The sequence below is a fragment of the Drosophila arizonae genome, chromosome 2 (genome assembly GCF_054131065.1).
Source record: "Drosophila arizonae isolate 15081-1271.41 chromosome 2, UAZ_ARI_1.0, whole genome shotgun sequence".
Classification (NCBI taxonomy): Eukaryota; Metazoa; Arthropoda; class Insecta; order Diptera; family Drosophilidae; genus Drosophila; species Drosophila arizonae.
The window spans coordinates 2,649,141-2,675,630 of NC_142922.1; the positions used below are offsets into that span (position 1 = coordinate 2,649,141).

At 39.5% G+C, this 26,490-nt stretch overlaps 2 protein-coding genes and 2 long non-coding RNA genes across 15 annotated transcripts in view; 3 read left to right on the plus strand and 1 right to left on the minus strand.

The window, feature by feature from the left end:
- The window catches only part of LOC108621095 (extracellular serine/threonine protein CG31145), a 62,805-nt gene extending 46,220 nt beyond the window's left edge, over positions 1-16,585 (minus strand). For 4 of the 12 annotated variants that reach the window (XM_089462554.1, XM_089462556.1, XM_089462555.1 and 1 more), the window contains exons 1-2: positions 16,438-16,585; positions 14,955-15,142 (exon numbers count right to left, since the gene is read on the minus strand). The gene's annotated coding sequence lies outside the window, so the exon portion shown is untranslated. Of the gene's footprint in view, positions 1-14,954; positions 15,143-15,776; positions 16,165-16,374 lie in introns of those variants that run through there. The other 8 variants (XM_089462546.1, XM_089462550.1, XM_089462551.1 and 5 more) reach the window with 8 other exon arrangements.
- Positions 19-9,739, plus strand: LOC149270183 (uncharacterized). The gene is made up of 2 exons (XR_016268611.1): positions 19-442; positions 6,418-9,739. It is a non-coding gene; the product is annotated as an uncharacterized LOC149270183 (long non-coding RNA).
- On the plus strand, positions 16,493-23,084 carry LOC149270184 (uncharacterized). Its single transcript, XR_016268612.1, has 2 exons — positions 16,493-22,515; positions 22,657-23,084. It is a non-coding gene; the product is annotated as an uncharacterized LOC149270184 (long non-coding RNA).
- A 1,946-nt stretch (positions 23,085-25,030) lies between these two features.
- GILT3 (Gamma-interferon-inducible lysosomal thiol reductase 3) lies at positions 25,031-26,074 on the plus strand. Its single transcript, XM_018018247.2, has 3 exons — positions 25,031-25,416; positions 25,501-25,809; positions 25,886-26,074. Exons 1-3 carry the CDS (start codon positions 25,108-25,110, stop codon positions 25,988-25,990), a joined length of 723 nt encoding a protein of 240 aa, XP_017873736.1. The 5' UTR covers positions 25,031-25,107; the 3' UTR covers positions 25,991-26,074.
- The last annotated feature ends 416 nt before the right edge of the window (positions 26,075-26,490 follow it).

Here is a 26,490-nt window from a genome sequence, read left to right on the forward strand (position 1 = left end):
GCAAATGCCTGGCAATTTGATTAACTGCTCAACCCAGTTTTTCTTTAAAGCCCGCACGCTTCCGCCAACAAAAGCCAGCAAAATGCTGCGAAAACCACAAAACCGAGCTCACTTGCACTTGACGTTGCTTATACAATCAGTCAGCGTGAGTCAGACCGACGCGACGGTCGAAGGTCGGGACGGACTTAAAGCCGAACACAGCGAGTGTCGCTTGAAGTGTGCAAAACTATTTAGACCAAAAAGCTGTCAAGAAGTCGCAGCAGATATTCAAGTCAAGATCGCACTCGCACTCTTTTTTCGTTTAGCCAGTTTGACAAATGTCACAATTGACTTAATGGCCATTGCTTAACCAAAAAGGCGAATGGGCCAATGTTTAAAGTGCAATCCATAAGCGGGCTTCATGGCTTGTAACGTGCACCTAGCTAATTAAGACGGCTGAATTGTGAGTTATGGGCCAGCCTTTTGAACTACTCACACACACAAACACACACACGCGTTTGAGTACACAATCACTGAAGGCACTTTATGCTAAGCAGCTTAGGTTGTTAATTGAATTAGTTTACAAGTGAGGCAAGGCATTCGCCTTTGGCTCGACGTATTGCTAACTGGCGCATAAAATGCACTCATTCCCATAAACCAATACACACACACACTCACACTCACACAGCTGAACATGCACCCACAAGTACAATTACACTTGCACTTGATACACAATTAGATTCTTTGTTGCTGCAGAGCTGCGGCTGGCCGCAAAGCCAAGCAACAATTTTTCTATTCGCTATGCGGCTGCGACGCTCTTAATCTGCTGCTGCAATTCATTCTGGCTTAGTTTTTAATGAACATTTAATTGTTTGCATCTTGGCTGCAGACAAGAGACTGCGAAGACTCAGTCAGTTTGGGTGCGAGCTGCGACTTGCAGATGTTTACATAATTGAACTATCGTTGGGCTTTAAGTAAATTGTTTAATTAAGTCATTAAAATGCCATAAAAATAATTAGCACGCCTAGACGGAAGTCTGTGGCTGCTGGGGCCCCGACTAGCTGGCTACCAGCCCAAGAGTTCAAATGGCTTTTGACATGCGACTCTTGCAGTTAATGAGCTCAACTATGTATCTTGGGGTGGTCGGTCGGCTCAAGAGCAAGAGCAAGAGCACAGGGTAGACCAAGGTTACAGGCGGTTGAGTAACGCGCTTACAAATTCGTGAGAGCCATTTCATATTTTATATAAAATGCGGACTAAAACCAAATTAGTTGATTAAATATATATAAGCTTTAAGCATGGCGTGATACTTAATATATTAATGATGTTTCACTTAATCATCAGACGTCAAATGCGTGGCACACGAACAGCCAGCCCCAGAGTCCATATTGACGAAAATATCAACGGAAATTAAAAGAAAACAACAACGGCACGCTGTCACCATGACAATAATTGATAACATTATCATTAATTCAAATAACGCAAAGGCAACACAAATCCATTTACCAAGAAAGTCAAACAATGGTCCAAACTGGAGCTCACTTCTGTATGCAAAGACAGCTACGGTCCTGCATGTCCTCACTCACAGGCCTATGAGTTTAAAGGGGGCAAAGCTAATGATTCCAAGGCAGCTGCACTGACAGCAACTTAATTGTAAATAATATCCAAAGCACCAATAAAATGATGATTAACTTGTTCCAACTTGACTGAGAGACACATTCCAATCAATCCTCAGTCACTTGCTCGTAATTAATTACCGCTTTAAAGTTAACAAGCAACAGAGTTCTCGACTAGGAGACACCCTTAGCTCCGACTCATCTGAGTTTTTTAAAACGTTCTTTAACTATTGGCAAATATTCAAGGTATAAGAAATCAAAGCTCTATAAAATAAGCATGAAAGCTAATGCAAAATTGGAGGACACTAGTTCCAAAGACTTATGAGTTATAATTTAATAAATAATTTAACGATTTAAAGTATTTAAAAAGTTATTTTCGGACAGGGAAAAGAGAAGAGAGGAATTCAATCAGCTCAGCTCGCCATTTTTATCAAAAGTATATAAACTATTCCAAGCTTTCTTCTGCCTGTTACATACATTTTCATCAAATCCAATATACCCCAAATTCCCATTTTCTACATCCATAAAAAGAAAGTAATTGAAACTGACAATAGAAGTCAAAGCGAACTGCTGGTGTCTAATGATGCACAGCATAATACTCTCATTCAAGCAGATATCAATTTCGAAATTAAATCAAATTTACAAAACTCAATCGGAATATGCCGAGAATAATATTTTGAAAGTTATTAAAAACATAAATCGATTTGCCATTCAGGTAGTCTACCGTGTCGTATAGCTTACATGTAGGACAAGTTTTAATTTGTCCGGGCAACGTTCTGGAAAAACAATTTAGGCTCAGAGCAGACAAAAAAACTCAAAATAAAATCAAAATCTTTGCACACTCATAACAATAAAATAACGCCGAGCAAAAACTAGAACGGTTGTACATACATACGTATATATAACAATTCTGGGAAAAACAAAAAACAAAATGAAAAATAAAATTTAGCCACACGCAAGTTTTTTGCCTGCAACAAAATTGCAATGTCAATCATAGAGGCTCCATCTGCCACGGCTGATGGTGAAAAGCAAATAAATGAAATTCAATATTGTTCGAGCTAGTCCAATTGTTGCTGCTAACACATTTAATTGAACAAATAAAAATCAGTTTAATCCTTTCGTGGCTTTTGTGTTGACAAGCTTCCACAGGTGAAAAGTTGGTTAAAGTCAGCGCAGCTGTTGTTTGTATTTAGTTTGAGTCATATTCCAATTGTTTTGTAAACAAAGCCAGAATGGAGCAATATATATATATATTCTCATGAGCTCGATTTTCTAAAGACTTTAATTGCAAGTTTTTGACTTTCAGCTTGCAGCTTCCAGCTTCGAGCTTCGAGCTCTCGCCAGATATTATTCCCGGCTATTGCGTCAACTTTCGCTGAGCTAATTGGACTTTCATTGAAACTTTAGTCCCATTAGAAAGTAAGGAAAATCAGAACCGTGAGCTTCGCTAGAAATCTCGACGGCTTGAAAATGAAATTAAAGAGCAACGGCATAAGCAACGGCAACAGCGAATTCCCCGATGAAATGATTAGTTAGCTGCGTTCCGCTTTGTGCTCAATTTCTTCTTGCCTCCATTCACAATTCAATTGAAATCAAATTAAATGAAATGCAATTATTTTATCATCATTTGGCCAATACGGTAATTGGGTTAAGTGTGCTGCCGCTTATCAGCTTGACTGCCTTTGAACGTTGACTAATCAATGAACAACGGCCCTGTTTGTGGCATGCACTTCAAATTAATTAGCCCACGCGGAGATCGTCTCGCATTCGTTGGTCTAATTCAATTGATACGGAGCGCAAATCTATTTTTCGCTGTATCGGCCAAAGAACTTTTCAAAGAGCGTGCAAATTATATGCCATAAAATAAAGAGAGAAGCTGGAGTGAGAGAGAGAGAGAGAGAGAGAGAGAGAGAGAGAGAGAGATGGAGGGCAGAGTAAAAATTTCCCCAAAACATACAAACCACAATTATTTGTGACTCTCGCTGGCTCTCATGTGGCAGCTGTCGCCGTTGTCGCCAGCTATCCAGCAGCAGCAACGGTAGCCACAGTAGCAACAACAACAAAATGCCTCCCAAAAGGCAGAAGGTGTGAAAACAGAAGCAGAAACAAACAGCCGGCAAGTGGCCAAACGCTCACTCTCCGCATATATTTAATGTAGCTTAACTAGAAAAACAAAAAAGGTGAACAAGGCGAAGGTCAACATTGAAAATTGATAAACAGCAAAGCAGCAAAGCTGTAAAATTTTAACAATAACAGCCAGTTGAACCAGAAGAAGATGAAGAAGAAGAAGACCAACAACAACAGCACCTAGAACAATCAATTGTTATCAACACACACACACCGAACACGGCGGTCAAAATTGAGGTTTTATAATTAAAAATAAACACAAACAATTTCGAACTTTAAATTTAATTCTGACAAAATGTATTTCGCATTTAATTTTGAACTAGAAATAAATTCGTCAACGGCAGCAACTGAATAGCGGACAAACCGAATTAGAGCATTATAAATAGAGGCAGCTATTTTTAAATAGCTCTCAGCGCACAGCCGAATGGCCAAGTATATTCATTTGATTTAAGACAATTGCAGGCCGTCTATCCAATTTACATAAGCCACAATTAAAAGCTCTGAGAATTAGAATAATGTACGATTTTTTCTTTTCTTTTTGCTGTTTGTGTGTGAAGGCTAAATGAACTTACGACATGCGATATATACATTGGGGGGCCCGCTAAATGGGACGAATTCTATTTTTAACGCTAAAAATATATGAGATGTGAAGGGATACCCAAGTGTGAGAGCTAAACTTGCAGAGAGCGGCATTCTTTGGCGTGCCACAGATTAGACGCCTTTATGGAAAATATAAGAGACTTTTAAAGTATTTTGCAAGGATTATTGTTACTCATGGGTAGGATCATTTAAGGCTACAACTCTACTAGACTGGAATTTATTTTTATTTTTATTTGTAATATTTTCGCAAACAAATGAAATTGCATAAAGTGTTTCAGTTAGAGCATTAATTCTGGAATTTCAGTTGCTTTAGCAAATCTTTAGAAAACATTTTCATCTGCTCAAGGCAAGCAAGTTTTGTTGCTTCTCTTTTAACCTCTTTGCAATCAAACAAAAGTACTAAAAGTATAAACTGAATATAGAACAAGCAATTTACTTTCAAAATATTTATGCTCAGATTATAGTTTCTATACAGTTAGAGCATTTAATTATTCAATTTTATTACACTTAAACATAACTTGGAAACATATTTGCAACGGCTAACATATTGAAAGAGTAATACATCTTTTCAATATTTATAATCTTTTTTGCTTTGAAGTGCTCTATATATGGCTCATAAAATAAATTGAAAGCTAAAGAATTTTATTTTTAAAGCTTTTGTGAACTTTTTTTTTTTTTTGTGCTTTATGTGCTGTGAGCTCAACTACTCAGACAGATTAAACACATACATATTTATCTAATATATACGTCACAGAGTTATAAGCGCCTTTAGTTTTAAACATTTTATAACTCAGTTCAAATAAAACTAAGGTAAATATTTTGCACAATGTGCCATAAAATGGTATTTAAATTTAATGTAGCAAACTCAAAAGACTTTACTTTGTTGAGTTTCTTTTTTGACAGAAAAAATCAAATTTTTTAAATGCGCTCATTCGAGGCGATGCGTAAAATTAATTTACAGATTGCTTCAGTCGAAAAATTCCACACAGCGAGCCTAATAGTTGTTGATGTTGTTGGCTAACCCCAGTTACGGCCTTTTTTCGCGTTGTTAAATTACAAGTTTTAAGTGGCAGTACTCACAGTAAGTGCTTTAAGGTATTTCGTAAATACAATAAATTACATTTTTTTTATAAATCGAGTAAGAGTTTCCTTTAATTTATATATTTATATATATATGAGTGCAGTTTTTTGTAAAATGCAAAACGAAAACCTCCACTTATTGCATGCAAAAAAGTAAATCGAAAATATTATTATTGTTTGCAATTATTTGTTGAAATTTCGTCTGACGTGCGCTTTTCCAACTGCCATTTCCTGCCAAGCAAACAAACACAAAAATATTCTTATATTTGTGTTTGCACAGATTATTAACGGCAAACATATATATAAGAGATATATATTGATGCATATAAATATTCTGTTCTGTCGATAAATGCGCAATAATGGCGTTATGCAATAAATTGTTCCTTTGATCAAATATTTTGCAACTTCAACATCCATAAATGATACAAACACTATATATATATTTTAATTTTAATTTCAATATTATATTGTCAATGCACTGCCACAAAGGTCAAACGCTTACATAATGCAAACTCACGCAAACAGTTCAGGGTTATTTTTACGACCGAAATTCTCATATTTCCAATTGGCAAAGCAAACAAATTAATTGTGCTAATTTGGCAACTTCACAGATATATTTATATCCACAATATGAATGAAAGTGCAAACAAAATGTGTCTGAAACTAACAAGTTGGCACTCATAATTTATTTGTCAACACAACACCAAGTTAAGCCTCTTATTTCTGAAGAAAAATGTTCAGAAAAAACTATGTAAAGATATCTAAATATACATATATTTATATACATATAGAAAACTATATAGAAAACTAGCTTTTAATGGCTGCGCTAATATGCAAATTTACAGTTTGGCTATGCAATTAAATTCAATTAAATTCACTTCTAGGCCATGGCTAGAAATAATACCAAATAATACACTGAACAAAAATCTACCAACAACTTCTCTTTTTTTTTTTTTGCTTGATTAATGGTTTGGCTGGCGAATTGCTCAATGGCGTTCATCTTCACTTGCCGCAGCCCGGAATTTGTGCTGTCAGGCACTTTGCCGTGCTTAATTCGCATTGAACTGCAAAAGTGCGACATCAACGCGCAATTAAATGTAACCCATAGATGAAAGGCAAACAATTTCGATGACAGCTGCAGCTGAAAACAGACGACGCAGCATTGCATTTCCATTTAACTGCACAACGGCCAAATGGATTTCATTGAGAGCAAACACACGAAAGAAAAAAGCCAAGCCGATATCAATCAGTCGACAGAGCCACAGGACTGGACAGTTTGCCGGCTCGAAAATTCAAATTAAATGTGGCCAGAAGCGGGGCGAAAGGTTCCGAGCCAAAGCCGCAGGCGAAGACTGTTCATATTGCGACATATTTAGATATGAGGGGCGGGGGTTAAGCCACACCCACTTCCAGCTGCAACTGTCAACTGGCAGTAAGCGAGTAGTTTTAAGGTTGGGCTCGGGCTCTCGTTTGGTCTTGGGCTTGGGTTTGGGCTTGGGCCGTTGCGGTTCGTCTGCTACCTTTTTCGAGCAGCAAGTATCCATCCAAAATGCTTAGCTCCCCTCCCAAAAAAAAAAAAATAAATAAATAAAAATAATCGAAAAAAAGAACCGTAAGCGCCGAGCTTTGGCAACCAACTCAAACATGGCCGGTGCTGTAGTTCAGCTTGCTGCTGTTGCAAGACACAGCGCAACAATTTGATAGCCGAGTGTGTTGTATCCAGTATTCTCTTCACATATATATAAATAAGATTTAATTACGCAGTTCTTACTCTCTCTCTGTCTCTGTCTCCGTGTCTTTCTCTGTCTCTGTCTCTCTCACCTGCCTTGACTAGAAAACTTGCCCCAAAATAAACCAAAATAACAACACGAAGAAGTAGTATAAAAAACAGTTACGCTTTGTATTTTCAACTTAAGCCGCCTAAATGCTGCCCCGTTTGATGGCCCCCATTTGGCATTGTTCTGCTTATAAGCATTTTGCACTTTTGTAAAATGTTTGACACAGTTTCTGGGTCGTTTCTGGCCGTCGCCGAGATTGAGACTTTTCTGGCTGCGCTCTTTAAAGTAAATGCCATTATAGTAGTTCTGCCTCGTGATGTCTTTATGCCACGCAGAAAGCTGGCGTGAAATTCTATGAAGCTCTTTTCCCCCCCAAAAAACCAAAACAACGAACAACAAAAATGAAAGCCAAGCCGAAAATACACAAGTCATGTTCTGGAAAGCGTAACAAAAGTAACAGAAGTAGAGAAAATAAATAAAAGTACAAATAAAAAAGAAAATTGTATTCATATCTGCGTATCTCCAAGGGATAACTAAGACTAAATTATTTCTGCCAGATGAAAATTGCAGACACAGACACATACACACACACACACACGCAGCACATAAAGCAGATCTTAATAATGCGTATCATATTCACTAAGCAAAGCGTGCGGGCCAAGTTTAATAACTCATTAACCTTTCCGACCAGACACTGCACATAGGCAGAAACTTCTCTCAGCCAGCTGCCGTCGGCCGTCTGCCATCTGTGTGTGTGGTTCGTGCGTATATATGAGTGCATAAGCATCTGTAAATGTATTATTTGTGTTTGAGTTTTGTGTTGATATTTGTCCAAGTTGTCGCTCGCTTCTGTGTGTCAGTGGCACAGCTAGAACACAGCATTAAGAGCGACATCAAATGCGCTTCATTAGCCAGCCCAGGCCGGAGAGAGCGACAGAGAGAGAGAGAGAGAGAGAGAAACCTCTAAGCGAGAGACTAAATCAACAATTGACTCGATGATTTTCACATTTTGTCTGGGACAATTCAAATGATATTTGTGATTAATCATGCAGTTTAATGCCAGCCACACAAATAAAATCAAGAGCAGCTTGAATTTTCTCTTCCCTTTGCTGGCAGACGCAAAGCTGCAATGATGCACAAGAATTTATAATCTATTGATGACGATGATGATGATGATGTTGATTCACGCACTCGCAACAGGGCCAAGCTGTACTTGGCCGGCTGGTGTTGGCCTGAACGCCTAACGGTGTATGCAGTTAGCCATGCGCGAGGGCATGCGAGAGGGCATAATTTAATGGGAGCAATGTCCGATTTAAATCGCATCGTAAAATGCAACGGAAATATTTACCACTGTGCAGCTTATGCGCACAGTATCATCATGAAAGCTAAGGGAAAGGCAATCGCAATCAAAGTTAACGCCAAATGCGCTATGAGACAGCAGCAACAACAAAATGTAACAAGCCAACAGCCAAAGAATACCAAACAGTCCCGAGGTGCTTAGCGCGCTAAACACCCCAGCAGGTTGGCATGTGCTGCGGCTTCCTGGTCTCTAAAGCGCGCTGCGTTGCTTTGCATACTAATTAAATATTAAATAAATTAGTTACTTAATACCAGAGAATACACGCTGAGTCTTTGGGGCGTGCGACGTTTAATAAAATGATGACGATGACGATGTTGTTGACGACTTGTCTAACTAGTTTTCCAGCCCAGTCGACTCTGGCTCCAATCCAAACAAAATCCAAATGCTACTAGCTAATTGTTTATGAATAAATACGGACATATATATATACATATATATATATGAGTGCGCAAGTCCATCGAGGGAGGTCAACTGAGCAGCCTACAAACATAAACAAGTTTGTGATTCACACGATGAATGAAAAAGAGAAAAATGAAAAGGTTTGAGCTCTAAACACAACTAATTGTGCTCTAGTTAGATGTTGATCTGAACGATTGCTTTTGGCCATAGCTGTCAGCGTCAAATGAAAACTAGGGGAATATAAAAAGAATAACATTGATAATAACAACCGCTTGCGGCTGTAATTAAAAATATGAACCATGTCCAAGTCGACGTCTCGCCTTGGAAGGGTATCAAAAAGTTGGCTACGAAGCCAAACGAAGACAGGCAGCCAGCAGCAGCAGTGCGACCATTGCAATTTAATGCTCGAAATTTCATTGACACAGTTTTTGGCTGTTTTTTCTCGATGTTTTCTTGTTTTTCTTTTTCTTTCTTTTTAATTTTTTGTTGTTGATTTTTTTCTCATTTCTTTTCTTTTTCATGTCAGCTGCGGCGAACGCAACAGTCTGCAACAGTAACCAAAACTTGGCTGGCATCTCCGTAGATGGCCGTAGTCTTTCTCAAAAAAATATGCAAATTTATGTAGAACGTCAGAGCTGATTGTTTTCTGTATACATTTAGAGATTTGTAAAAGCAGTTTAGCGCTCAACCGGTTTCTTGAAAGGAATACCAACGAGATTCTTCATCGACTACCAGCCACAACTTCACTTAGTTGCACAATAAATATTGAATATTATCATATAAAAAAAAACACCCATTTTTTATAGAAAAGAATTTGTTCGAATACTCAATTAAATCAATTAATAAATTACGTTGACGACAGGGACAACTCATCAGCAATTGAGCTCGTTCAATTTTATACAACTCGCTTTTTCTTATCATAATTAATTAATAAGAAAATATTATTTTTTTACAGATAACTTTGTTTACATAAAAGTTTAGTTACATATATTGTTACAGTTATATCCTATCAAGGCGTATACTTGATATTAATAAGGATAAGACTATTGATAAAAATGTTTATTTTATTGTACATCGACTCAGCTTGTAGCCCTCATCAAGAAGACTGCCACGCCTCCTTCAGCCTGTTACATACATTTTAACAAAACCATTATACCCTTATTTCCCATTTTCAATGAGTTCAGGGTACAAAGACGCATTTGTTGTCGTTAAGCCAAAAACTTGCCTTTGTCATAACTGATTAATTCTTTTTCAAAGAACAAAATTGAATTCATTCAAGTTGCTGAAGAGATATAATTTTTCAAAACTTTCGAAAAATGACAAACCTATTCAGTAAAGCGGCACTACTTAACTGACCTCAATTTGGAGCCATAAACATCAATTCTACGTCATCGCATCAGTATGTCATTTAACCACACAAACCACCTTCCACAGGCGTGTTAGTGGGGCTGAGTGGTACATACGCAACATTGCACTAACAAAGCATTCCGACGTACCTTGGGTCGGACACGTAATAAACAAACAATCAACAACATATCAATACAATCTTAATACTCCCGCCCTAATCTGCTTGCCTAAAGACTCCGGCACATAAGAAGACGTAGCTCAAATGGATATACGCATCGGAATGCCCTTTTTGATGTTTCGCTTAATATTCAATATATTGCCTCACCTTGGCCACAATTTTCAATTACACAGCCAAACAAATCTAGTTTTACAACATCCAATACTCTAGTAAAAGTCGCTAAATAACAACTGGAAACGAGAAACAAACTAAAAAGCAATTACAATTGCAAATTATACAAAAAGAAAACAAAATGTTGTTCAAGTAGAAAACAAAATACAAAACAATATTCAAATTGAAATTTAAAAAAATGTATGGTATACCTATCTAAATGCCCCAAATATATATATACATATACATTTTTTATTTAAGCTCCAATACATGATATATGTATATCGATATCTATATCTGTCTACCCATCTACCCATCTATCTACCTATCTATCCATCTCCTGCTAGCTCAATCATTTAAATTTTATGCAAAATAAAGACTCGCACGTTTCTGTGTAGTTTACATTTTGTGTGTTTTGTATAATGTGTGTATAGTGTTTATTGTATATTGTTTTCTGATGTCACGTCATTTGTTTTTGGGTTAGCTCGTCGACTCCCCACCTTCGTATCGCTTGCAATATTTAATTTCCTGCTGCTGCACGGCAAAACCAAATTTGTGCGCATTTTTTTAACATCGGCAATTGGCGATTGCTATTTGCCTTTTATTTCTATTGTTTATGAGATTCGCGGCTAATACGAGACTATTTCAATTTCCAAAACAAACGCCAGCCGAACTCGGGCTGCTGCGCTTACATAAACGTGACATTTGCTCACATTGCAGTCGATTCATTATAATGCCAAACGTCGGTTCGATGTGGTTGTTATTGTTGTTCTTTTTTTTTATCTTGCAGTGGTTGTGTTGAGTTATTATTATTATTGTATTTCTTTTTTTTTTATTATTATTATTTCATTTATTGTTGTTGGCGCGCACGTTCACAGCCCACGCGAAGTCTCGAGTACATCAAATACATGTGTACACGATTCTGTATGTAGTGAGGCGCTTATAAACATTACACGATAAGATTTTTCTTTTTTCAAATGCAATTGCAATGGGACCAGATACTTCAGAATTCATGTCTCTCTTATCAGTCTAATCAGCCAGCTCTGTTTATCCCAGTCATGTCGCTGATAAGGAAGTGCAAAGCTGATGTCATATGCACGTTATTAATAAAGTTGGACGGGTGCAACAGGTTAGCTGCTTAAGCGAAGCTTTCACCTAAATCAGTTAAAGCCTGCCAAAGCTCCCCAGCACACAGCGCCATCTATGAAAAATCCTGGCAACTAAATGAAACCGGCTCACAGTGCTTTTAAGAAAGCTCGTGTGCCATAAAAAAAAAGAAAAAAAAACACAATAAAGCTCTTTTAAGCAGTTGCAGAATACAAAATTAACACAAATTTCCGATAAATTGCAAATTATTGACGAAAATTGCTTTTCAGTGTAATCCGAGTGGGGCTGACTAAGACAAAAGACAAGACAAGAAACAAAACAAAATAAATACTTTACGAACTATTTATTTATATTCGCCTCATGCTTAAATCATATTCATTCTGCGTGGTTGCATTTTTTTATTGTGTTTGTTTTTGTGAATTTAAACAACGGTTAATCGAAGAGTAGCAACAAAAAGAAATCGACTTGTATGTATATGCAGTTTATGCAGGGAGCTATGGCGGGCTTGGGTATTAGCCAGTTAACGGTAAACGAGGGCCTTCAGCTTATTGTGACAGCCGCAAGCCGTAGTCGTGGCAGGTATTAAACATCAATGTCAAATGTGTGTGAAGCCCGCGTGCAAATGAATGTGTGTTTATTACTGAGCTTTGCACATGCCGCCTCGTACAGGTTTCAGCTGCTGTTTTTTTCATGCATATACATATAAAAATATGATGTATATGTACATGTATATATATCAACCTAGCGGGCAACTCGTCAAAAATAATGCAATCAAATAGCCGCAAAGTGCATTAAAGTTGATTGATGCAATGGAAATTGGCGGCAGTTACAGACACATTCAATGAGCTGTGCGAAAGATGATGCATGCGTCGCGTGATTGGAAATTGCCATGTTCCGACTCTGCTATTTAGTAATACTTATATTTACAGCTAAAGCTGTAGTTACATTTTTATTTATTAACTGTTAAATTAGTGCAATTTGTATATATTAAATATACATTAAGCAATCAACTTTTGTTGCCACAGACAATGAAAAACTGAAAGGAAACTATAGAGATCAATGGTATCATGACCCAAAATGCTGATCTATTAAATTCTGGGCTATCATACGCCAGCAAGGGAATTCATTATAAATAGCAAATATTTCTAATAAATCTAACAATGTCTCTAGCTCAATACTCTGCACAAATTGTTTTCAAAATATTGCGTTTATCACTAATTTTGGTGTTCGACATTTAGTGCTCTATTGCACTACATATATTATCAATAACTAAAAATTAATACTATCTATGTTGCAGATTAGATAAGGTGCCAGAACACCCATTGGTATTAATTATATTACTCTATATGTTCTAGAGGCGTATACATAGATACATAGCGCATCGTTTGATAAACATAAATAATAAATAACAAAAAGAAAAATTTATAATCAATAGAAAGCAAAAAATGTTTTCACAAACAAAAATCGAGCAAACATTTCATATTGCATATTGTTGTTGTTGTTGTTGTTGTTGTTGTTGTGAATGTTGACGAGTTGGCTAAGCCAAATATATAGCAGCTATTCGATTGTTTACTGACTGCTCGGTGCTGCTGCTGCTGCTGCTACCATGAATTGGCCGTGTTCGCTCGGCCAGTTTTTGTGGGCATAAACAAAGGCCAATGCACACACACAACAATGTGCTGAAAACGTGCTGATTAATGTTGGGGCCCCAGCAAATGGCATAGGTCAGTTAAGCTAATTGAAATAGAATGTTACTGGTCAGCCTCTGGGCATCGATGATGTGGGAGGCGCTGCGTAGTCGTAAAAGATGCGCGATAAAGTCTTCTCTGAATGGCACTCGCAATGGCCACGACTTTGTTGCCGGCCCAAGAGTAAGAGGCCATCGTCATTTAGAAAGCACAGACAGACAGACGGATCGGCTTACCTATGTATGAGTAGCTCCTTTCACTTTAGAATGCGAGCGAGCTGAGTGAAAGTGCACCTGGCTAAAATCAAACGACCGGAGGTAAGCAAACATTATGCTAAAATTAGCGGCGATTTGGCACTGTGATTTATAGTTGCTGTGTATGTATATGTGCTCGCATACATATATCAGCAAAAAGATAATTCTGTTATAAAAATAAATCTTGGGGAAAATGACATCAACAAGTGTCCGATGCATTCGCACGCATCCACTTGAGCGCATCTCAGACAGAAGCTCGCAGTCAATGCATTCCGCTGCAGAAGCTCTGATTCAGCTTTTCATATCTGTGCCCTGGGGTGAAATAAGGAAAGTCAAAGTGCAGCTGACTGACTCTGACTGAGAACATGTGAAAATCACGTGGTGGCCATGGAGAGAGCTCGGTTGGGAGCGAAAGGCAGAAGAGAGCAGAGCAGGACTCTGCTGAGGCGCAGGCGCTGCCAACGTCAAAACAAGCTAAGCTCTCATTAATATTTCCCTGGCTGGTGTGGGTTTGTTGTTAAATGTTGGCCTGATTAGACAAGCGAGCTGTGACAGCCAGAGACAAACGGGCCAAGCGTTGCAGCATTGATTGACATGATGAAGTAGCAAATGCGGCACTTGAGACCCGAGTGCTGCCCACTCAAGTCAGCGCGAGCTAGCAGAACATCAAATGGGCGGAGCACTCGAGTGGCCAAAGAAGAGAAGCATCCAAGAAAAAAAAGGAAAGAAAGGAAGGGACTGCATCGGGCTAGCAGCGAAAGTAAGTCATGTGTGTCAAGCTAGCGTCGCGTCGTCTGGGGAGCGACTAATAAGGCGCCAGAGCAGAGCAAGCCAAGCAGCAGCAGCAACAACAACCAACACGCCCACAACGTCTGCCACACCTCTAAGCTAAGGCGCGCCAAGGTTAGACGCTTAATGCCTGAGGGGCCGCTGGGCGAGGACACTGAGCTAGCCATATTGATCAAAGGTGGGAGGTCATTTTGTCAGCAAACTTGTGCAATCAGCTGTTGCTAATGAAAAGCGTCGTCAGGACTGCAGCTGGGGGAGGTGGGGAAATGAGTGGAGAATGGAGGATGGAGGGTGGAGATGGTAGTCCCTGTTCTACGTCGTTGAATATCTACTTTTATTGATTTTCAAGCTGTGGCGCAATGTGTGTTTGTGTGAGTGTGTGTGCGTGTGTGTGTTTGTGTGTGCGTGGGCACTGGGAATTAATTTCCTGAAATCAACAAGGGGCAGCACACCGCCGGCTACAAAATAAGTAGTTAATTAGCTAATTAGTGATTAAACTTACCACTCGATATGGATTTCAGCAGTGATTACAATGTTTGCCTTGTTACTTGATGTCTGCTTTTATTGTTTCACTTTATATTATATATAATTTCTTATTATACTTTTTACTTTTCTTCTCTTTTTTATTGCAACAATCTCTTATTGTTGTGCATTTATATAACTGTATGTGTGTGTAAGTGTGAATTTCCGCTTTCAATTAAATGCAATTAAAAACACATATATAGATATATACATATGCAATTATTATTTATTTATGCACTCGCGTTTGTTTTCTGCACCGATTTGCATGCGATTATGACTTTTACGTTCGCACACGATCTCAGCTAAATGAAGACATTTTGCCAGATGATTAGCTAAACGGCGCGACGACACTGAAAGCGGATGTCCATCTGATCTGTCATATATGTACATATATAAATATGGAGAGGGATAGAGCGGCGGGGAGAGAATGAGACAATGTTGTTTGAATTTAGCTAGTGACCGGTGCCAGGTCGTAGGCGGGTCATGGCAGATAAGACTGTGCAAAGTTAGGCGAGAGTCACGAAATACCTAGCTGCCTGCGTTGTTATCAGCGAGTGCTCTGAGAGACAATTTGATGTGTATACAAATTGAACAACTATGCAATCAGCACAACAACAGCAGCTTGTACAACAGCCGGGCGACACATGTACATACCTAGGCAGAAGACCTACCACTGGATGTACATATGTAGAGGCATTCATTCATTCATTCATGCTCATGCTTAGCACGCTGTCTAACAACGTACGATAAGATACAATGATAAGGAACTGAAAGCGCCGAAATACCGGCAGACAAAAGGTACCAGAGCTGGCTCGATTCCATATTGTTTGGCTAGGTATAAATTGATTTTCTGCCGGGTTATTTTTTCCTTTTTTCCTCATCAACAATTTCACTGCGTCGCATAATTTCACTTTGCGCAAGTACAAACGCAAAAATGTTGTTTTGACAACTCGAACGAACAGCAGCAATAACAACAACAATAACAACGCCAACGGCAACGGCAGCAGCAGCAAAAGCCGTGAACTTGAGGTGCACAGAACAGAAATTTGATTTCTCTGTATGAATTGATGATTCGACTTTGTTTGCCTCGGCGTGTAGCTGATAGAATTTATTTGCATTTGCACAACAATCCCGCTTAATGGAGGCAATTAAATTTTATATAGATTTTTTTTTTCTTAAATATAAATGCACTGCACAGAATTAGATGTTGTTGGTATTTGTTTGTTATTTTAGTAAATTTTCCGTAGACACTACAAACAAAATAACCAACTATAAAATACGATGTCAAGAGAGCGCGCGTGGGAGATGTAAGTAGATGAGAGCGAGAGAGAGTGAGGGCGAGAGCGCGCGCACGAACAGTAAACGAAAAGAGGTAAGGTAAGGCACACAAATAAACACACACAAACAGACCAGACCAGACCCGACCTGACCAGCACAGAGACCCAAAGCAGACAAAAACCCACCAGAAGCAGAAAACGAACCGTGCGCGTCTACGTCTCGGACATGACAGCGGCAGCAAGTTCCGATAACGACTGACTACGAGTCGGCAGCGAGCCTCTGAGTTTTGTTTTGTGGGCTTTGCGTTGCTTTGCTTTACTTTGTGTGTGTGTATGTGCCTGTGTGTTTTGTTGTTGCGGCTGCCGCTCAATCAATTGACGAAAGTTTTGCTGGGGCTTAGCTTTTCGTTTACATCGTGCGCTCTCACGTGCGCTGGCGCTCGCTCTCAGTGTCCCTCTCTTAATCTCTCTCTCTCTCTCTCGCTCGTTCGCTCGGCGAACAGCTGATTAGCTTATACGAAATGTAAACAGACTGTGTAAAAGCTTTTGCGGGATGCTCTCCCACATTTAATTGAAAATAATTGTAATCAACATCAACAAAAACAAAGCCAAGGTAGTCGGAAACGGGTTTCCAATGGAGGGGGCGTAAGAGGCAGCAAAAATTGCTATTGCTGCCCCCGCCCCCATTCAGTGTGTATTTCGGCTGTCGCATTCCCCAAAACTCGTCACTTGGCAGCAAATAAATTGTAATTTGCTTTTCGCCAGACCGTGTAGACCCCAAAATTTGTGTCACACACTAACCGACCGAAAATTGGCAGCCGAATTCGGACGTCAAAGAATTTCTCAGCCGGCTGCACACTTCGCTAAACACACAGAGACTCTGCTTCGCTGTGGCCGCGGGCGACGTCAGGCACGACCTAGACCCACATTTTCGGTGCGGCTTGAAGCAATTGCTGCCAGTTCTAACGGAAGCTTTAAGTAATTTGTATTCTGCGAGGTGTTTTCAATGTACTTCGTAGACTCGTAGACTCGAAGAGTCGAAGACTCCCTTGGCCAGAGGCGCTATAAATCTTGCGCAATGGCTCATTGGCGTGGGCCCTGGCCTGTGAACACCTTTAAGCCGGCTCCTACCCAAAACAATAGCTTCGCATTCGAATGGGCCATAAAATGTATTTGCAGAACCGCAAAATTATGGCCGGGTCGCGAACGTTTGTTCTAATAGCCCATTGTTGGTCAGTGTGCTAATGTGATTAGAACCTGACGCTGACGTTGACTTGACCACTTGTTGCTCAACGCTTCAATGCTGTTAGCCTTGCCAAAAGAAGCCACCGGCCAATGCTCGTAAATTTCTGGCGTTTCTCGGCGTTTCCGCTTTTTACCTGCCCGATAAAGCTTCTACTACATGCTCGTCTCACTGCTGACAAATGCAAACAAATGGTAAAGGGGAAAAAAATGCTGCCCGAACAGCAAATACACTCGCTACTGAAGTGAAGAAGAAGAAACTACTTTACTATTATTAATTATTTGTTGTGGATAATAATTCCATTTCAGGTAAGACTTTAACCTTTTATTTAGCAATATAAAGTTTTTTTTATGAAATGTGGTAGCAACTTTGCTCCGGCTGCTACTGACTAAGTAATACTCGTTTACTGTCTAGTAAAGGCTAAAATTAATGCAAAATCAGATTAGATACGGTTTTTTAGTGATTTGATAATTGTTGGCTTTAAAGGCCATCAGATGCAGTTTTACCTGATTTGACACGCCCTGAATTTTGTATTTAATTTATATGAAGTCATCATAGATGACTAATATTACTGCATTATTAGTAATGTAGAAACTGAGCGAGAATAGAGCATACTTATATTTACTTAATATATTTAGAAATGCATTCAAAATCCACATAGACTGTTCCACCCACTTTACTTTTACTTCCAGATAATTTTAATAATTTTCACTAAAAATGAACAACCAAAGAGTGATTTCAAGTTTCAAGAATGTAACATTCTAAAATATAAATATTTGAGTCAAACAAAAATAATAGTTTTCCCATATTGCCATGCCTACGTGGGTGTATCCAAAAAGATCTAAGCACTTGAGAAGACGAGAGTAAACTCCACTCATACTCCTCAGTGTTGAGCACTCGCAGGGTGACCTACTCAATTTCTTCTAAACTGATTTTAAATATAATTTAAAGCCAAGCCAAAGAAAATATAATTAAATATCAATTAAATTTGATTCGATATGAACAGAACTTGCCTTAACTATGGCCCTCACACGGTCAGAAGACGGACATATTGGAGAGAGTTAAATAGATAGAACAGCAAGCATTGCTGACATGTCAAAAATAATCTAATATGCTCGCCTCACTTCATAAATGAATATAAATCTGCATACTGATTATATCAAACATCCGTACATCATAAAGCAACAATCAAAATATTTTCTGCTTTTATGTGACTCATGATTTATTTGTTACATATCTTATCAGACAACTAATTAGCATCACTGGCTAAATATAGAGTATGCAGTATGACTTAGGCAATGCAAATAAAAACTAGAAAAAGTTGTTATTTGTATTTAGCCTTTGCCGTTTCTCTGGCATGTAGAGCGGGCATCGCATTTGTATCTTTTAGTCAGCTCAGCGCAGCGCGCGCTCTCAAAATCCAATTAAAGACAATGACAAGAGCTAACGAGCGAGCAGCAAACAGCAGTGCCCTAAAAACAGTCCAAAGCCCGAGCAGCCAGTATCAGTCGTTGTTCCGATTAGGTTTCAGTGCTCTCAATTTGAGTCAGCTGCTATTTTGGAGGCAGCGCTAACTGTGACAATTATAAATAAGCCGCAGGCTATCTCGCGAATGTGGGTGGCTTACAGCCCGAGGCGTTTTATCTTGCGTCAGTTTGCCCAGTTTGGGTGCGCTTAGCTCATGCTCAGTAGGTGTCGCACTACGCACTGCACTATCAGCACAATCAGGGCTAATTTATGGTCTGCTTGGTTTTCGGAAAATGCCGTCATAAAGCCAAATGAAGGTGGGGTACGTGGCACACAGTTGCAGCTATACAGGTTATTGCCATCAGAGCTAACTGTTTTCACTGCGGCCGCAACAAGTGATGCACCATGTCGCTGGACTGGGATAAAAGTGGCAGGCGAGAACCAGTTCACTCTCTCTCTCTCTCTCTCTCTCTCTCTCGCTCTCGCTCTCTCTGAACAGATTCGAGTTGATGTTCTGCCAATCGCCCAGGTCGCATAAGTGGAACGCGATGGCTTTAATATGCCATAGCAGAATTGCAAAAAACAAACTGTCAAAAACCTTAACGACAGCTGGACATGAATGTCAGAGTTGGGACAGAGAGCAGAGCAGAGCCCCAGCAGAGCCCCAGCAGAGGCCCAGCAGAGCCCCAGCAGAGGCCCAGCAGAGCCCCAGCAGAGCCCAGGCAGAGCTTAGACAGACGCCCAGGCTGCCGCCCAGCAGCTTTATATGAATGCATTTTGTATTTGGGCTGTGGCGTCATAGCTGCAGCTATGATAGTTGCGGTTGCCTGTGCAACAAGACTACAAAAGTCCATGCTCCATAAAGAGGGTATACACGGCTATGCTTACCGATATTGTAATTTGTTTTATTTAATTTATTATATATATATCCAAGCCAAATCAACTTGAATATGACTTTTTGCCCCCATTACCAGAGAAACAAAGTAGTCGAAGGAGGGGATGAGATGAGAAAATTTTAGACGGAAATATTTAGATATTAATATACATTTTGATTGAAAAGGACAAATGTGGGAATATCGATAGGAGATGTGGGCTATGAGCTATATTATATGAGTTATGTGATATAAGATATGAGATATGGGATATGTGATCACAAAAGAAATAAGTTCAATAAAGAAAGCTCTTTATATCGAAACTTGACACATATTCAATCTAAGCATTGGCCTTACATCTACTCAGTTGCAGCGCATGCACAAGTCGTTTATGCTCGACTCTCGCTTTTTATATTCGGCTTGCACGCTAACCCACAGACAGCCAGCCAAGCCAAGCCAAGCCGCACCGCACCGCGATGAGCCGAGCCCAGCTGCTGCAAGTCATCATGTAACACCCAAGAAATATTGCGATGAGGCAAGCAACAGAGCAGAGTTATGCCAGCGCGTCTCTAATAAGTCTCGACACTCACGCTCACTCAAGCCGTAGAGAATCAGAAATTGACAATGCCGCTGAATCGGCGGAAATTAGGCATTTAAAGAGACGACGATGAGGCGCAGCGCAGCGCACTCTGTGAGCTATCGTCATTTGCATAAGACTCCGAGACGCACATTGCTCGAATCTGATGCCCGAGCACGGGCCCAAAACGTGCGCTGGACGCGTCCCATGGAGCTTAGCAATGAGTATCACTTAGCTCCCCTTCTATAACGGTTATTCGTTCCTAACTCTTGTACAACTCTGTCCATCAGCTCGCCTCTCGCCTCGTCGCCTCTCGCCTCTCGCGACGAGCCAGAGCCAGAGACCAACAGACGGCAGAGCGGGCGCTGCTCCAAATGATATGCGCAACAGACAATTTCTTCCTTCCACAAACTGGTCTCGCGTGACCCACAAAAAGCGCCGCATGCAAGCCACTCCAAAATCTCCTTTAACACTGCAGATACCAGGCGGTCAAAAGAGGCCAAACGAAATCTGCAAATGTGCCCAAAGTCTTTATCTCAGCGCAGGGGCGAGTTTGTTCATATTCTACGGACCCATCTGGCAACCCTACTACGTATGTGAAAAAGAATCTGAGCTTATAAAAACAGTCCGATAATACGTTTCTATTTGACTACCCATTTATGGAGTTGCTCTTTATTGAATTTGGTCTGATATTTTAATATGGATAGACTCAGACTAGAGCAAACTAATTCTTGAACATCCACGCATATAAAAACTCGCTTGACCAGGGAATATAATATAAATATAGATTTGAGCCTCTTATACACAATTTGATATTGGAATTCCAGTCAAAATTTTATTCTCAGGCAAAGTCAATTTTATGCTGAGTTCACGAGCTTATTTGGTATTGGAGGCCACTCCCTAAAGCCATGTGAACTGCGGTAGATCATATTAAATACCGAAACGATGAAGAATAAAGGCATAACAAAAATATATCATAGGTAATTATATAAGAATTTTATATTAAATTCGGAGCGTCAAAACAATAAATTAATCAACCAATGCCAACCTAAATCAGCAAAAAGTATTGCATATGGTGGAAGTCAAAACACAGTCACAGAAAACTACTTTTCACAGTCTTTGATGGCGATCCTGAGCATCAAACCAGCAATCAGATTCAATTTTACTGCATTGAAAAGCAAAACTGAATCTGATTGCTGTTTTCTTTCGAAAGCTTTTGCTACACTTTTGTTTTTCTCATTTATTTGTCAGTTAAGCTAGTGATTCAATCAATACATTTTCAACATCCATTTAGTACACAGAGTTTTACTCACTTATGGTTTTGTCTGACAATTAGTCAATCTATCAAAGTTGGGTTTTGAAATGTAGCCTTCAGTGGGCCTGACCCCATGGCCCCATAATTTTTCTGAAAGCCCCTTTGATAACTATCGATTCTGTCCTTGAGTTGAACCATCTTGAATGTATTCAATTTATAAATTGCCACCCTAGAATTTCTGTTGCACTTTCACTCTTACGGACAAAGAAATGCCAATAATTGGAAAAATTAGGTTTCTATGTTCCATGTAGAAAAAAACTCTAGATAATAAAACCATTTTAATACATTAGAAAAGAAAAAGAATACATTTTTTAATCGCCTTTGCGATCTGATAAACTTCTCTTTTCTGATATTAATATAAAGTTTCTTTGTTTTGTACTGATTTACATTTGCTTAGCTCCATAAAACACACGAAAGAGACATAGAATGTTTTCCTTTTGTATTCAAACTGGTTTGATCAGAACATCTTCAAGCTGAAGCCTTGAGTTTATCGACTCTTTGAATGAGTTTCAACACAAATACGTAATCTATCATAATCAGTCAGCTGAGCTCAGTCTTATATCATTGGTTTTTGCCCACTGACTACTCTGACTATAATTGAAAATCTGAGTCATTTGGCTGCAAATATGAGCTGTAAGCAACAAGAGCAACGGCGAATGCAACTGAACAAAAGAACAACTAAATTGGGATATCATTAATGAGAGTACAATGAGTACTATGAGCATTCAAGGAGTGTGTATCATCGATGACTTGCTGTCAAAGTGACTGTCAAACTGATTGTCATCTGTGTGTAAGTGTTATGTTAATTTAACACGCATGTTGTCACGAACAAGTTCGACATCTAACACAAAGGTTAACGTCCGTAACTTAACTGCTTTTTTTTTTTGTCTTTTACGTTTCTATTTTTATTTTGGCAACAAAACAAGATCAGCAGCAACAGCAACTACAACAACAACATCACGAAGTTGCCTAGCGGTTAAAATGTTGCAATGAGAACAGCGCTGGCCATAAACATTAGAATGTTCGAGCAAAACACGACTAACTGAATACCCTTTAAACTAGAGTGAATCGTTTGCGAAATGAAACAAGTTTTCTTTATATACGTAATGCCCTGCCAGTTGGCTTTGCCAGGCCCTCCGCTTCTGGAGTGTGTGCAGGGTATAAGCAAGAATACGGCACTTCAGGCCTCTGCAGACAGGCGACACAAAAGCAACAAATGCAAATTGCAGCAACAGCGGCAGCAAAATGCAAATTGGAATTGGAAACTGTGGAAAAGTGAGAAACGGCCACAGAAACTGGGACAGACAATGCCATGCAGAGAGACTAAGAGAGAGAGATGGAGAGAGAGAGAGAGATAAACGATATTCGTGAGTTGGCCTGCAGCGCAGCCTCAGCCTGTGCATGGGCGTGCAGAGAGTTGGCAGAGTTGCCGCCCAATTGGTCGTCAAATGCAATTTGGGTTAATTGCCGCAGTGACGCAGTGCAGCGCTGCGCAGCAGCAGCAGCAGCAGCAGCAGATCATATTCAGGGAGTCGCAGTCACAGTCACACTTGCAGTTGCAGTCCGAGTCGAACTTGGACCGAGTGTCCAATTAATGTGCGGAAATCTGCCAAGGCACGTCATAAAACACTGTCACTTTTTTTGCCGTCATGTTGTCTTGGGCTAGTTGGCTCCCGGTGGAAATGGACAGCTGCCAGTGGCTGGCTGGCTGGCTGCAATGCAATTAGCCCGGCCCGGCCCGGCCTGGTCTAGCCAGGCGGCATTCTTGTGCGTCAGCCTTGGCCATGAAACACGCACCATAAATGCTTCTGGCTGCCATTTGAAGATTTGAAGAATGCGCTGGCAATTAAAGCCCCATTGTGCATTAGTTAGAAATTGAAATCGCCGCCCGAGACGGTGGTCAATGGCACTCGAGCCAGCGCAAGCGACAGTTGCTCCTTTTATATCGCGATATCGCGTGTGGGCAGCTCCAATCGAGCCGCACGAACCGGTTGGTGGTACACATACCGTTAGCCTTTAGTCCGGCCTTCGCATCCAAAATGGAGCTGTCTGTCAATTAGCGCCGCTGCGACATGACAGTGCACTGAACTTGTCGCGCATGAAGTCTTCATTGTTTATGCATTGCTAATGCCACTCTTGATTGGCCGCGGACAGAGTTGTTACCCAAAACTAAGCTGACGTCAAACGGGCCAAGTGACTTAACCCGCATGCGCCCAGGCCACATTCACAATTAGCTATATTCGAAGAAAAAAAAGTTTTGTTTTTAAATATTTATTATATTTTTTGTTCAATTCAAATATTTTTTATATTCCTTGCATTTCTAATATTAATTAAAGACGAAAACTAAATAAAAATAAAGAAAAAATGTTAATAAAAATAAATATTTTTTTATATTTAGATAATTAAAAACAAGACCACATATGTATGTCTTTTCTTTATTATCTACATAATTAAATATTAATATTTATCAATATTATTTATTGCACAACAATTATTTTAAATTATTTTCTAATATTTTTTACCCTACTTCTACTTCTACTTTGTCTTTTATTAATTTTAAGATAAATATAATTTGTAGTTATTGCATACAATTTTTGAAAATTTTGTGCTGCCTATATATAGTTAAATTTAATTAATGTATTATTGTTATTATTAAGATATACTAATTTTTATAAATATATATTATTTTTCCTCAAAAATTGTTGTACGCATTATATTTTTGTTTGTTTTTTATTAATTTATGTCTATTTTTATTTTATTTATTTTTTTCTTTATTTATTTATTTTTCAACAAATTATTTAAATTAACTTTCATAACATTTTTGTACTAATTAGTTTTTTGCTATGCGCTTGGCATTTTCCAATATATTTTTATCTTTTTATGCATCCATTAGTTTAAGCACGTACATTATATTTATTGTTTGCAATATTAATAGAGCGCGATCATACTTATATGTAATTAACCCAGTCTATTAATACTAATCTAACAGCTGACAAGCCTAAATCGTTTTTTGCTATATCTATATGTATTCATATAAATAAATGTATATGTATTTATGTAGATATATGTTTGTAAACTCTCGCTATTTGCTGTTCTCTATGTTCTTTGCTTATCTCTAATATACATTTTTCAATATTCATTTAAAATGCATTCCATTGTTCAATGGGTTAATCACACACCGACACACACTCATGCACACTCACGCACACACACTCGCGCACAAATTCGTATTCATACTTAGATAATAATATCAACATGAGTAATGTGGACCACGCGTGCTGCTCAAATCGTAGGGAGAGAGCACTTGGGTTTCATGCTGGGTGGGTGAGCAGCAGCAACAGTTGTGTTTTGCCTGCGAAGCTGCGCGGTAGGCACTGAGGCGATGGCAATGGCAATGGAAATGACGATGATGTATCAAATGAAATGGTTAGTCGCGCTGCTGATGACGCTCTTCACATCTACTGCGGCTGGCCAAACACAGCTGCCAGATGAAGCGACGTCCGCATTGCCGTCTACCCCGTCGCCGACGACGCCGCAGCCCTCGCTGCCCAAATTGCCGGTGGCTGTGCACTACGAGACGCTCTGCCCGGACAGCGTTTACTTTATCCGGCGACGCCTGTACGACGCGCTCCTGGACAACGATTGGTGGAATCGCACCGACTTGAAGCTATATCCCTTTGGCAAGGCGGCAGTAAGTGGAAGAAGAGAATGAGAGAGAATGACAGAGAACGAGAGAGACGATTTAATTCTGTATTTCGTTTTCTTTTTCCGGCAGTTCTATAACAACACAGAGCTCGGACAACTGCAGGTGTTCTGCCAGCACGGCGACGAGGAGTGCGAGCTGAATGCTCTGCACGCCTGTATCCTGGAGAATCTGGAGCTACGGCAAGCCTTCGATCTGATCTACTGCATGCTGCGCTCCTACTTCAACAACATCGAGGTCTGCGCGGCACACCTCAAGCTGGACGTCTCACTTGCCCAGGAGTGCAAGCGCACGCGCAAGACGGCGGATATTCTGCTACCGTATGGCAAGGAAACGTTGTCACTGCAGATTTCCTTTGTGCCCAGCATTGTGTTTGACGGTGTAAGCACGATTCAGTTATAATTCAATTATTTTATCCTAATCATTCTCATTATCTCTCTCCCTCACACACACACAGAATTTCCAGGCCTATGAGCAGAACAGCATTCGCTATAATTTCGAGCGCCACTTTTGCCATCAGTATCAGCAGAAGTTTAATATTAAGCTACCCACTTGTGGTTAAGCACACATACATACATATGTACATACATATGTATTGCAACAGCATCAGATAAATAAAGTGAATAATTTTGATGCTAATTCAAAATGTTAATTGTGGAGTATTTTGGTCTGAACTAAACTATACAGTAAAGAGATAGCAGTTCGTTTAGTGTGGAGCATTTCGATCTGCTCACTTAACGAAAACAGCTGCAACTGGACGAAAGGTGGCTGTATTGACTGAACTCTCTCTAGTTCTTAGTCAAGATATGAACCACAGTGTAGACTTCAATTAAATATTTCCCTCGAATATCGTGTGTTCTAAATACCTATATTTTAAAAAAGGTTATTTGAATTTGTAGTACTATACAGCTCCTACTTATGTAAAATAGCTTTTGTTCGGAAGCATTGAGCCAAAGCTGGACAGTATTATATTGTCAGCGCTTTATTTGTTTTTGCAGATGTGGCAGCACTTAAACTGGTTTCTCAATGTGGCAACGCAAGAAAACTGTTACGGCACTCTAA

Bases quoted from the DNA above. Each gene is read 5' to 3' on its own strand.
- GILT3 (XM_018018247.2), top strand. From the start codon at position 25,108: ATGGCAATGGCAATGGAAATGACGATGATGTATCAAATGAAATGGTTA. The intron at 25,417-25,500 runs GTAAGTGGAAGA...TTTTTCCGGCAG, and splicing joins ATCCCTTTGGCAAGGCGGCA to TTCTATAACAACACAGAGCT. The intron at 25,810-25,885 runs GTAAGCACGATT...ACACACACACAG, and splicing joins CCAGCATTGTGTTTGACGGT to AATTTCCAGGCCTATGAGCA.